Source organism: Lithobates pipiens, unplaced genomic scaffold, assembly GCF_037356315.1.
Source record: "Lithobates pipiens isolate NorthernLeopardFrog02 unplaced genomic scaffold, aLitPip1_a1.2 Scaffold_180, whole genome shotgun sequence".
Lineage (NCBI taxonomy): Eukaryota > Metazoa > Chordata > Amphibia > Anura > Ranidae > Lithobates > Lithobates pipiens.
This window is the reverse complement of record NW_027507759.1, coordinates 11206-25148: the sequence shown is the minus strand read 5'-3', so window position 1 is coordinate 25148 and position 13943 is coordinate 11206. Positions and strand designations below refer to the sequence as shown.

The window sequence follows — 13943 nt, the reverse complement described above, 5'->3', positions numbered from 1 at the left end:
TGATTTTGGTGTAAGATAAGAAGCTCTGTCTTTGATTGGTTCAGCTGGAGGGAGTTGGTGGTCATCCAGTCCTCTATTGATTTGAGGCAGTTTTCAAGTTGTTGTTGGTGATCTTTTTTTCCATTGATCCGGAAATAAAGTTGCGTGTCGTCAGCGTAAGAGTGGAAGCAGAGATCTGAGCATCTGATGATTTGAAGGAGTGGGCGAATGTAAATGTTGAAGAGAACGGGTGACAACGGAGAGCCTTGAGGGACTCCGCAGGTGACTGCCCGAGTTTCGGAGAGGAATTTTCCTAGTTTCACTGTCTGTGACCGATTTCCTAGGAAGGACGCGAACCAATGGAGATCTATGTCTTGGACTCCGGCTACTTCTGTGAGGCGGACGAGTAGAGTATTGTGATCTACTGTATCAAACGCTGCACTTAGGTCTAGCAGTACGAGGAGACACGGCTCTCCGTCATCTGCCGCTTCGAGGGCGTCATCCCAAATCTTGAGGAGAGCTGTTTCTGTTCCATGACCCGGGCGGAAGCCTGATTGCAGCGGGTCCAGGAGTTTGTGAGTATCCAGGTGAAGTTGTAGCTGATGTACTACAGCTTTCTCCATGATCTTAGAAATGGTGTTGAGGCTTGTAATTGGCCTACGGTTGTTTGGATCCTGAGGGTCCAGGTTTGGTTTCTTGAGTAGAGGTTTGACGATGCCTTGTTTGAGGATGCTGGGAACAATCCCTTCGTGGAATGATCGGTTTATGAGGTGGGTTATGGTTGGAGCCACGATGTCGGAGCATTCTTTCAGTTGTTTTGTGGGGATGATGTCAATGGGTGAGGTACTGTCACGCAGTTTATTAAATGATGTTTTTTGCGGTGTCTACGGTAATTGGGGATAGTGAAAATTTTGGCGGTTGCAGTATGTTGGTGCGGACATCCTCTTTATGTATTTGCTGGCTGAGGTTGGATGTTTTCTTCTGACAAATTGTTTCCCTGATGGTTTTGACTTTATCGATGAAAAAATCCGACAGTTTGTCACAGTAATCCTGGGATTCGCTTTCTGGGGGTTCTAGGCACACCGGATTCATTGATTGATTAACCAGTTTAAACAGTTCCCGTGGTTGGTTTGCGGCCGTTGAGATTGTATATGAGAAGTGGTCCTTTTTGGCTTTGAAGATTGCTTTCCGATAATTCTCTGTCAGACCTTTGTAGTTAAATAGGTTTTCCTCGGTGGGATTTCTTCTCCATGTTCTTTCCGCTCTTCTGCGTTCTTGCTTTAGTACAGAGAGGGAGCTATTAAACCATCCAGCATTTTTCTTCCTGATGAGAGCCCTGCGTTTTGGTGCTACCGAGTCTGCTGATTGCAGTAATGCCTTGTTCAGGGAGTTGAGTGTTTCCTCCGTAGAGTGGTTTAAGGTTATTGTAGATATCTTTTTGGACAGAGTGGTTTTGAAGGATTCGGAGTACAGTTTTTTATGCGATCTGGTCCAGTGCATTGTTACAGGTTTCCGTTTTGCGTTGGTGATGTTGGTAGTGATTTTGAATTTGATGGCGTGGTGATCCGTCCATGGCAGAGTTATGTTGTCGAGTATGTTGACGTCGATGTTCTGTTTGAAAATGAGGTCCAGGGTGTGTCCTGACCCATGCGTGGGAGTCTTTATCAGTTGCTGTAGACCCAGTTCTTCTAGTTGATTGATGCAGGCAGTCGCGATGGGGTCTTTAGGCTCGTTTGCCCAAAGGTTGAAATCTCCGAGTGCCAGGAAATTTTTGAATTTTAGGGTGTGCATTGCAAAGGATTCCGTGAGGGGTGAAAGAAGATTGGACTTTGGTCCCGGTGGTCTGTAGCACAGTAGAATATGAGTGGTGTCATGGGGTGTTGGTTGAAAATGTAGCGTCAGGGTTTCCATAAAAGACACTGGGTTCTGAGATGATGGTTTAGTGAGATCCAGGTGACCTTTAAAGATCACTGCTAGGCCTCCTCCTTTTTTCCCTATCCGGTGTTCGGTTAGGATCCTGTAGTTTTCCGGCACCAATTCGGTGAGGATGGTGTTGCAGTCAGAGGTTAACCAGCTTTCGGTGATGAAGAGGCAGTCTACATTGTTCTCGATGATGAAGTTGTGTACTTCCAGTCTATGTTTGACTGCAGACCTGGCGTTAATCAAGGCGCAATCTAATTGTAGTGGTCGAGTAGATGTCTTCCTGTGGTTGGGAGCTGCTTGTCGTCCGGTTTTTAATAGTTGTTCTCTTTCAAGTATTTTTTGTATGGAAGATGGCAATGTGGTGTTGATGTTCCTTAGTCTGTGCAGAACTTCAGCTGAGTATTTGAAGTAGCACATGGTTTGTGGATGCTGTTGATGGTACTATGGGCCTAAGATTATGATCCTGATCAGGGTATTGATCCTGAGGTGGGGCTAGGTATCAGACTTGCCGCCGTGCTTGAGGCTATTAGCGCGCAAGTTGATCAGGGGATGCCTATATGGATGCGGAAGGAGTTATTGTATTCGGTTGCTGGCTGTTCCAGCTGTCTTTACTTAAGGTGGAGGTCTCCGCTTAGAAAAGAAGTCTGGCTGTGATCTGGAATAGTCGTCCTATGATAGCGTGAAAAATGAAAAGGAGGCCGGAGGTAGGGGTATGCTAACCTATGGTTGTTCCAGAGGAAGGCAAAAAACCCCCTGACAGTAGCAGCCAAATGCACCAGTGGGGCAAAAATTCCTTCCTGATCCCCGTAGGCGGTCGGACAGAGTCCCTGGAACAATCACTGGGGGGGGGGGGGAGGGAGTGGAGGTGCGAGCTTACCTGGCTGCGGTTGTCCCCTTTAAACACTCTGGTTCCGGTGAATCTGGCTTGCTGTCAGCCTGACATTTCTGGAAAGCTGTCTGGTTGCCCCTTGCAGTGGGATCTTTAAAATGGAGGGGAGGATGGAGGTAGGATAGAGGTTAGAGACTCCTGTCTTAACTCCTGTTTTCAACTCCTGGTTATTAACTCTCCACTTTAGTTCAAAAAAATCCACTTATGTTCAGAAAATCCACATGCAAGCCACAATCAGGGAGCAAGCTCAAGGGGGAGTTTGTATAACTACCTTTATACACCTGTGAACAAATAACCCCTCCCCTAATTTGGGAGGAAGAAAGAAGGGAGAAAAAAAAATGCTGTTTAAAAAGTGTCAGCAAAAAAATGGAAAATTGTATACTCACCTTTCCGTAATTTTCCTTTCCTGACGCATCTTCATGGCAGCACACACTGGGTTGTGACTCCGCCCCCACAACCTGACAGGATTGGATTAACTATAAATTTGAAGGGGAGACACCCTGCTGCATTCTCTGTAAATATCATCACAAAAGAAACAGGGAGGGCAACTGTGTGCTGCCATGAAGATGCGTCAGGAAAGGAAAATTACGGAAAGGTGAGTATACAATTTTCCATTTTCCTGACGCCTTCATGGCAGCACACACTGGGAAATAACTCGCCAGTTGGGTGGGTGCAAGTAAAATAATATTTATTCCTTATAATGCTGAAGCTCTAATGACGGATCTGCCGAAGTCGGCCATGGATAAATGAGCAGAATCCACCTTGTAGTGGGAAATAAAGGTATTCCTGGAGGACCACGTTGCTGCCCTGCATATTGTCTCTGGTGAGACCCTGCAATACGCTGCCCAAGAGGTAGCCACTGCCCTAGTTGAATGAGCCCTGATGTCTTCAAGAATCGCCATATGCTGGGTGGAGTAAGCTTTTTTAATGGTTCTGACTAACCAGGATGCAATAGTGCATGAGGAGGCGGCTTGCCCACGCCTGGTTACATGGGGAATGATCAAAAGAGAGTTAGTTTTCCTAAAAGAGGTGGTAGCAGTTAAGTAGTTCATGATGGTTGTTTTGACATCTAGTGGATGAGGATTACCCTGATCGTCCGTGAAGGATGGAAGGATGATGGTTGTAATGGAAGGAAGTTGCCACTTTGGGTATGAAGTGTTCGGAATCGGAAGGTCTGAGGACTACTTTGTCAGGAAAGAGAACTAACTTAATGCTTGGATCTCCGACACTCTCCTAGCTGATGTAATCACAATGAGAAAAGACAGTTTTAAAGTCAAGTCCCATAAAGAGATAGTTTCAAATGGAACAAACGGAGGAGAAGCGAAAGCATGGAGAACTATTGAAAGATCCCATAATGGAAAGACTGGCCTCCTGGGGGGTTTAATGTTTAGATAGGCTCTGTAAATTGGATTACCAATGGGTGGAATGCCCACTTAGTATCTGTTTTAGCTGACAGAGCTGATACCTGAACCTTTAGGGTACTTAAGCTTAGACCCTTGTTGACCCCCGACTGGAGGAATTCCAGGACCTGAGAGGGTTGCGGAGAAAGGGAATTCCATCCTTTCTGTTGTGCCATGAAGCAGAATCTTCCCCAAACCTTTGAATAGATGGTATTGGTAGTGGCTTTCCTGGCTTGCATCAGGGTTGACTTCATGAGAACAGCCTTGCGCTCTTAGTCTAGCCCTCTCAATCTCCAGGCCATCAGGTGCAATTTCTCTGATGCAGGATGTAAAAATTGACCTTGAGACAGAAGATCCGGAGTTATTGGGAGAGGAACTGGAGGTTGAAGGCTGAGCTGTAAGAGTCGTCAACCACGGCCTCCTCGGCCACAGTGGAATAATCGTAAATACCGTCACCGAGGATCTCCTAAGCCTGGATAGGAACCTCACAATTAACGGAGTTGGAGGGAATATATACCCCAACTTGAAGTTCCATGGGTGAACTAGACAGTCCACTCCCTCCACCGATGGGAATTAACCTCTTGACAGGTATCTGTGGCACTTGGTATTCGTCGGAGTGGCTGCTAAATCTACTTCCGGCGTTCCCCAGATTTCCGTAAGGAGGGAGAAAGTCCGAGGGTTCAACCACCACTCGTTGTTGGATAGCGTTTCTCGACTCAGGCAGTCGGGTAGTATGTTCTGTGCCGCTGGGACATACACTGCTTTTAAACTTGTTAGATGTATCTGAGCCCATTCCAAGATGGGCCGAACTTCTTCCATCAAGGTGGCACTCCTGGTACCCCCTTGCTTCTGAACATAAGACACTGCTACTTGGTTGTCCATTCGAATGAGCACATTCTTGTCCGTCAGAAATGGTGCAAATGCCCTTAAGGCATAAACGGCTTCCCTGAGCTCTAAAATGTTCGAGACCAAACCTTGAGCCTGAATATGCCACTGGCCCTGGGCTGTCTGGTCTTGATAGTGGGCCCCCCAACCGCTCTGGCAGGCATCCGAAGTGACTACTTCCGGGTCTGGAGGGACTATCGGTTTGTATTTCCTGAGATTGCTCGGGCGCGTCCACCACCATATCGATTGCTTCACCGATCTGGAGATGAAGATGGGCTGACCCATTGAGACTCCATCCCACTGCCTGAGGAATGAGTTCTGTAAGGTTCTCATGTGTCACTGTGCCCATCGCACCATGGGTATGGTTGCGGACATGGACCCTAGTACACTCAGACAGGCTCTGGCTGGTAAGTGATTCCTTGATAGCAGCTTCTGCATTTTCTGTATCAGAGGCCGGATCTTCTCTTGTGGGAGCTGTATCTTGTTTGTTTTGGTGTTTAGATCTGCCCGTAAAAATATCATATTTTGTGTGGGTCGCAGACAGCTCTTTTCCCAATTGATTATCCACCCACTTCTGGAGGGTTGTAAGGAGGATCTCTCGGTGATGAATCAACGTCTCTTGATCCTTTGCTAAAAGTAGGATGTCGTCTAGATAATGGTGGACACGTAATCCCTTTTCTCTGAGGAAAGCCACCAACGGTAACAATACTTTTGTAAATGTCCTGGGTGCTGAAGAGATGCCGAATGGGAGGCACTGGAATTGGAAATGATGTTGGTTTATGGCTAACCGGAGAAACTTTTGAAAGGCCGGATGAATTGGTATATGCAGATAAGCGTCCGATAAATCTATTGAAAGCATCCAATCGCCCAGATTTATTGCTAGAAGTATGGATTGAAAGTCTTCCATTTTGAAAGCCTCCACTTTGATATCCTTGTTGAGCATCTTGAGGTCTAATACAGGACGCAAATCCCCTGTCTTTTAGCAGAAACAAGGAAGAGTAGAACCCTCTTCCCTTTTGGCATGATGGGACCTCCAGGATCGCTCCCTTTTGTTTCAATTCTGCTACGTACTTTACTAGCAGAATCCTTTGGGGTACTGAGGATGGTACTCTGGTTGCCTGGAAATGATTAGGTGGGAGTCTGTTTTTTAATTTCCACCTGTGTCCGAATCGGATTGTGGACAATGTCCATAAATCCTTTATATGGTCTGACCAGATCTTGGTGAAGTTCCTTCTGTTCCCCTGCCGGGGTGGCCTTAGATTTCTGTATCCTTAGAAAAGAAGGTTTTGTGTTTTTCCAGTCCCTTCTAAATTCCCTACCAGGAGAGTAGGACCTGGACTCTCTATATTTGTCCGGAAGATTACGTCTGTAAACAGGTCCCTTCTGTGTCTTGGGTCTCCTGTCGGAGGGGATCAGGCCTGACTTCCCTCCTGTTACCTTGGATATGGCAGAGTCTAACTTGGCACCGAACAGGTTTGCGCCATCATATGGAATTCTGCACCAATTTATTTTTGATGCTGTATCGGCCATCCACGGTTTGAGCTGTTACGGAGGCCAGCATAGCCTTGGCTGAAGATCTTATAATATCTACTGATGCCTCTGCTAGCTTGACTTCTTGCAGAGAGGAAATAATCTTTCCCATTTCAATGCCATCCTGTAGGTCTTTTTCTATATTAGATGCCCATCCTGAGATGGCTGTGGCCACTGCTGCTGTGGTAATTGCTGGTCTACAGGCTCCCCCAGCCATGGAATATGCCTTCTTCAATTCTAGGTCCATCTTTCGGTCGAGCACATCCCGAAAGGAAACAGCATCCTCGATTGGTAGTGTGACGTGGCAGGTGAGGCACATTAATGAGGAATCGATGATGGGAGCATTAATTAAAGGCTTCACTTTTGACTCTTTTAAAGGGTACATCTTGGCTAATCTGTTTGTAAGAGTAGATCTTTTGTCAGACCTCTCCCACTCGTCTTTAATGAGATCCTCCAGCTTCACTATAAATGGGAAGGATAACGGATCTCTTTTTAGGTTTGGAAAATATTTCCGTAGTTTCTGAGGTTCCGCCGCATCATCTTGCCAGCCGAATGCTTCTTTAACGCCCTTTGCAAAGGGTTCCACCAGGGAAAAATCAAAGCCCACTGACATCTCCTGACCCTCATCTTCAGAGGAAGATTGTGATGCCTGAGTGAGATGGGGGTCTGCTGAAGATGTACTGGGAGCAGCTCTATCTAATGCTGGTGTTGTTGTTTCCAGTATGGACTCCCGCACTGATTCTCTTATGAGGTCTGTAGCAATTCTTGCGTCTGCGACAGGCTTTATTATCTGTTAGTTATCTGGCAGTGCCGGAGCGCCGCATACCCAGCAAGCGTTTGCTGCAGATTGGGTGTGGCGGCTTTGACATTGTGAGGAAGGAGATCTCCTGCGACTTGATCGACTGTGGCGTGAGTAGCTATGTTGTGAGTGGCTGTGTCTTCAGTGCCATGAAGGAGATCTTGAGCGGCTCCTGCGGGACATCCTGCTGGACGTATGGCTAGACCTTCTCCCATGGCTGGAACTTGCGCCTCTTGATCTAGACGGGCTGCCAAAAAAATGCAGCATTTAACGTCTGGCACTCTTTTTTTCTCCCCTTCAATACTTACCTTGCCCGGTAAAGCCTCTTACCTAACTTGCTGATGGTGGTCTGCGTGGGCAGTGGACTCCATAGAAAAAAAGGGGTGAAGGACAGTCTGAGATATAGAGAGAAATAATGTGTACATATATACATATATACACACACACACACACATATATACATACACATACACACACACAATTCACTTATAAATATAAATATATATATTATTTATTAACAAAGTTTATCTGCAAGAAACAATATAATAACAATAATAATAATATATATAGGAGTCCCACAGGGACTTACCTGGAGACTGCAGAGTGATCTACATGCAGAGGCAGCAACCTTCCTTAAGTTTTGCAGATTGCACAGCAGAATCACAGAGAAATACAGCTCTGTATTTGAAAATAGCGCCATTGTGGCGGCTAATTGACTCTCTGTGCATGCACAGAAGCGTCCCGAGTGTTCCGGCGCCATTTCGGATAAGGGAACACACATTGAAAACATAGGGGAAAAAAAAAAAAAAAAAAAAACACTAGCACTGCACGTGCTCAGAGTGGCCGAACGGCGCCATCTAGGCTGGAATTACAGCATAGAGAAAACACCACTGAAGGAGAAACAAACGGCGGCCATGACAGGGGACTACAAGAGACAGCAATCCCAAAGGTAGAGAAAAAAAAGGGAATATAAACCACCACTTACTATAGGAATAAAAGATGGATATTATTTAAATAAGAGGAATTAATAGGCAAAGGAAGAAGGGGAGTCCACTGCAAAGGTAAAAAAGCTTCTTTAAAGCTTTGGTAATGCCAGAAATCCAGTAGCCCCTTGAGACCACCAGAGCGGGGGTTCCCTCCATAGAAGCTCCTTTAGAGACTGTACAGGAGGGACTTCCAAACAGGAGAGGCTTGAACCTGCTGGGGCGAATGCGGTAGAGGCTTATTCATCTGTAACAGGAAAACTCCGTCCGTCCAACCTGTCAGGTGAGGATAAAAAAGAGAATGCAGCAGGGTGTCTCCCCTTCAAATTTATAGTTAATCCAATCCTGTCAGGTTGTGGGGGCGGAGTCACAACCCAGTGTGTGCTGCCATGAAGGCGTCAGGAAAGGTCTTTTAAAAACTGCTAGCAAATGTATCAAATAAAGGAGGGGAGAAAATAAAACACCCCCAAAAACAACACTTGCAAGCAGAAGCAGTCAAGCAGAAGCAGTCAAGCACAACTCCTGGTTATTAACTCTCCACTTTAGTTCAAAAAAATCCACTTATGTTCAGAAAATCCACATGCAAGCCACAATCAGGGAGCAAGCTCAAGGGGGAGTTTGTATAACTACCTTTAGTAGGGGGATAGAGAGAGAGGGGAGGGAGAGAGGGGATGGAGAGAGGGGGGAATAGAGAAAGAGAGAGGAGGGAGAGAGAGGGGGATAGAGAGGGAGGGGGTAGAGAGAGGGGGGGTAGAGAGAGGGGTGATATAGAGAGAGGGGGTAGAGAGAGGGGGATAGAGAGCGAGAGAGGGGGGATAAAGAGGGAGGGGGGATAGAGAGAGAGGGGGAGAGAGAGAGAGAGAGGGGGATAGAGAGGGAGGGGGATAGAGCGAGAGGGGGGATAGAGAGACAGGGGGTAGAGAGAGAGGGGGATAGAGAGAGAGAGAGAGAGAGAGAGGGGGGTAGAGAGGGAGGGGGATAGAGAGAGAGGGGGATAGAGAGAGAGAGAGAGAGAGAGAGAGAGAGAGGGGTAGAGAGAGAGGGGGGTAGAGAGGGAGGGGGATAGAGAGGGAGGGGGATAGAGAGAGAGGGGGATAGAGAGACAGGGGGATAGAGAGACAGGGGGGTAGAGAGAGAGGGGGATAGAGAGAGGGGGAGGTAGAGAGACAGGGGAATAGAGAGACAGGGGGTAGAGAGAGAGGGGGATAGAGAGAGAGGGGGATAGTGATAGAGGGGGTAGAGAGAGAGGGGGATAGAGAGAGGGGGGTAGAGAGAGGGGGATAGAGAGCCGGAGCTACATGTAAGAAAAATACACTCAAAAGAAAACAGAATGCCCGCAGAAAAGACAGAAGAATAGGCGGAGGGCGGGCATGACAGGGTTAACTGGGAGACGTGCTGTGTCCTTAAGGGGCGGTTCCATGCAGAGGCTGAGAGGGGAGGAGCAGAGTTGAATGTGTTAGAGTGGGCAGCTCCCCCCCTCCTCGGTCTGCAGGGAGAAACAAGCTCAGCATGGCGGCCGTAGAGGAGCTCTTTGCGCGCCTGAAGGCTGAATCGGCATCCCGCGGACCGGGATGGCTGGAGGCGAGGCTGTCGGCGGCGCTGGGTGAGGTACCCCGGCGGCCGAGTGGGACAGTAACGGGCGGGCGCGAGCACAGCGCTCTCGGCCGCCGGCTCACTTGTCACCGGACCCCCCTTCCCCCCCCCCTCACTGGGACATGTGGCAGCAGCGGCAGGGATCACTCAGGCCCACCCGCGAAACGCGTGGCGCGGCCTGTGGCGGCAGAGGGGTTGGGGGACAATGTCACTGGAGAGGGACATGTGGGGGGGTGCAGAAGTTTCAAGGCCGGTGGCTGACGGGGGCAGAAGGCCCAGGACTGTGCTGGGGGCCCCACCTCATGGCTTTGAGACGGTGGGGGCGGGGCTGGCATCGGGGATGCCCGGGAAGAGGGCCGCTGGGCGCAGGGGACAGTCGGCAAGTGGCGCTCCTGGGGTTGATGGTCGGCAGCCATCCCCTGCTATGGGACGGCGGGCTGTTGCGGACGGAGGAGAGACGGCGGCTGCCTGCTGTGGTCTTGGGCGGCACTGCGATTGGGGGCAAGCTGGCCCAGGCATGTCCTTGCGGAAGTTGGCGGGCAGATCTGGCGTTTTGCGGAAGACCAGGGAGCTCCGCTGATCCCCGGCACCCAGTGATGTTTCTGATGGAGGGCAGCTGGCAAGCGAGGCGGAGTTGGCGGACTTCCACTCGGAGGGAGAATTGACGCAGTCGGAGGACGAGGGACGGCACAGCGTTCTGACTGCAGTGGACCCGGGACCCTCTGCTGGTGGGACTCCATCCAGGCAACACGGTGAGTCTGCTTATGTTTGTTATCTTATGTCTGGCAATGTGGGGGGAAAGCGGATGGGGGCCGGGGATGCGCGGGGCGGCCGGTGGGGGCCGCGCCCATTGCGCCGGCCACGGTGGTCATGGACCGCGCGGCGGCGGATGAGGGGTTTTCTGGCGGGTTTGAAGGAGCTGGTCCATCGGTTCGAACCGGGAGTGGGCGGGGACAGGGCCCCAGTGGCGGCTTGGGTGGCCCTGGGCACGGGGGACGGGGCGGACGTTGGGGGCGGGGTGGGTCGGGGGGTTGACGGTGGGGGCTGCGGAGCCGGCGGCGCCTGCCACCGCGGTGGCTGTGGTGGCTGACCTGGGGGCGGGATCGGCACCCGCAGGGGGTGGGACGGCTTCGGAGGCCTCCAAAAAACAGGACTTGGTCCGTTTGGCAGATGCGGCGAAATGTGAGGTATATGTTTGCTTCGAGGGGCCCCTCGGGGCTCATCTGAAGCCTGAGGTCAGGGAGAAGATCTGGAAGGGTGAGTATGTTGAGATCTTCGCCCTTCTGCCGCTGGAGAAGTTCAGTCTGGATAGGGTGAAGCCGGAGGATCACAAGAAGGAGGATGAGGAGAAGCGGCTGTACAGGCTCATTCCCAGGACATTTACCAATTGGCTGCAGGCGTTCGCGATTCTGGCTAGTGTGATAGGCGAAAAGAACCCGGAGCACTGCTCGGCACTGTTTTGCTACTTGGACGCCGTGGGAGAAGCCTACAGGGTCTACGGGGGAACGGCGTGGTTGTGTTATGACGAACAGTTTCGTCAGCGGAGGGCGATTCGACCGTCCTTACGATCGGCCACAAGGAAAAAAGGGGTGTGTTGGCAGTTTAACGAGGGGTCTTGTAGGTTCGGGGGGTCATGCAAGTACAAGCACGAATGCACTGGCTGCGGTGGGGGTCACCCTTCGTCCCACTGTTTCAAGCAAGGAAAGGGCAAGTCCGGTGATGCGGCTGGAAAAGGCGACAACTCCAGTGAAGGTGGGAAGGATGCTGCCTTTTCTCGATAGGTATCCGGATCGGGAAGCGGCACAGTTGCTGGCCTGGGGGTTTGCGGAAGGTTTTCATATTCCGGCACAACTGGGGATGGCACCCCCTTTGGCTCGTAATCTGCGTTCGGCGTTGGCTCACGCCGAGGTGGTGGCTGCGAAACTGGAGAAGGAGGTGGCTTTGGGGCGCATGAGCGGCCCCTTCCCGACGGCACCCATTCCAGATTTGGTGGTGTCTCCCTTAGGTGTGGTGCCCAAAAAGGAGCCTAATAAATTTCAGCTCATTCATCATCTCTCGTATCCAAAAGGGGATTGGTGAATGATGCTATTGACCCGGAGATTTGCGCGGTGTCTTATACGTCCTTTGACACGGCAGTTTTTTGGGTCCGGAAGTATGGGAAGGGGGCATTGATGGCTAAGACCGATATTGAATCGGCCTTCCGGCTGCTCCCGGTCCATCCGGACAGCTTCCGGTTGCTGGGTTGTCATTGGCAGGAGGGGTTCTACACCGATAGATGCCTGCCCATGGGTTGTTCCATATCGTGTGCTCTGTTTGAGAGGTTCAGTTCTTTCCTGGAGTGAGTGGTGCGGGACGTCGCGGGATTGAACTCAGTGATCCATTATCTGGACGACTTCCTCTGCGTGGGCCCGCCTGCTTCGCAGTTATGCGCGATACTGTTGGCTACGCTGGAACACGTTGCGGAGAAGTTTGGCGTTCCCTTGGCTCCGGACAAGACGGAGGGCCCGCGGATGGTGTTGAGCTTCTTGGTCATTGTGCTGGACTCGTTGCCCATTGCAATCGCTGCTGGGTAAGTTGAACTTTGCGTGTCGCATACTGCCAATGGGGAGGGTGTTCTGCCGACGGCTGTCGGCCAGTAATGCTGGGGCCACCTCGCCCAAGCACTACGTGCCCTTGGTCAGGGCACATAGGGATGACCTTGCGACGTGGCACCCGTTCCTGGCTAATTTCAACGGCAGGGCGCTGTGGATGTCGGGCCCCGTCAGCAACTTTGATCTGGAACTGTACACGGATGCGGCGGGGGCAGCGGGTTTCGGTGCCTTTTTCCAGGGCAAATGGAGCGCAGAGCCTTGGCCGGCTTCGTGGAAGGCGGCGGGCCTAGTTAAAAACATGTTGCTGCTGGAGCTTTTTCCGGTGGTTTTGGCGGTCGAACTGTGGGGAGAGGCTTTCCGGAATCTGAAGGTGCGCTTTCATGGGGACAATTTAGGGGTGGTGCAGGTGATCAACAAGGTGTCGGCGGCATCGCCACCGGTGGTCAGGTTGCTCAGGCACCTTGTGTTGCGCTGCTTACAGTTAAATGTGTTTATTTATGCTGTGCACCTTCCAGGCGTTGAGAACATCATCTCTGATGCTTTGTCTCGCTTCCAGTGGGACAGGTTTCGGGAATTGGCACCGGGGGCGGAACAGCAAGGGGTCCCTTGTCCGGAATGGCTATGGAGGATTGTCTTGGACGAGTAGTGGGCTGGATACGGCAGTCGGTGAGCGAGGCGACATGGTCCGCATACAGCAAGGTGTGGGAGGAATGGGCTGCCTTCATGCAGCAGGCCATGGGGGGTCAGGAAGAACAGGATCTGCGCTTGTTAGTTACTTATTTTGTGGCCAGGAACTTTGAAGCTGGGGTGTCTGCGTCCGGGCTTACTAAAAAATTAGCTGGGTTGGCGTTTTGGTTCAAACTCAAGGGTTTGCCGGACACGACAAAGGATTTCTTGGTCAGGCAGGCCATGAAGGGCTATCGGCGTTCTCAGGTCAGGAGGGATTCCAGGCACCCGGTTTCGTTCGAGCTTTTGGGCCGGTTGTTGGAGCAAGTGGTGGGTACCTGTTTGTCGCCATACGAGGTGGCTTTGTTCAGAGCGGCTTTTGCTTTGGCATTTTTCAGGGCTTTGCGGGTTAGCGAGCTGGTTAGCCCATCGCGGAGCCGGCAGGGAGGTTTGGGCTGGGACGCGGTGGTGTGTGAGGTGGACAGGTTGTCCATCCTGGTATGCCGCTCGAAAACGGATCAACAAGGTAAGGGTAAGTCGGTGCAGGTGTTTGCCTTGCCGGGTTTGCCTTTGTGCCCTATTGGGTTGGTGCAAAAAATTTTGGCGGTTCGCCCTGCGATCCAAGGGCCATTTTTGGTACATCAGGATGGGCAATTTCTCTTGAGATTCCAGTTTTCTGCGATTTTTAAGCGATGCTTGCAGGCC

General features: G+C 50.9%; 1 protein-coding gene across 1 annotated transcript in view; it reads right to left on the bottom strand.

The window, feature by feature from the left end:
- LOC143995697 (uncharacterized) overlaps positions 1–12535 on the bottom strand; it is a 231617-nt gene extending 219082 nt beyond the window's left edge. The window contains exon 1 of the mRNA XM_077490447.1: positions 12418–12535. Within this exon, the coding sequence (XP_077346573.1) occupies positions 12418–12535 (118 nt within the window). The remainder of the gene's footprint in view (positions 1–12417) is intronic.
- Positions 12536–13943: the final 1408 nt, after the last annotated feature.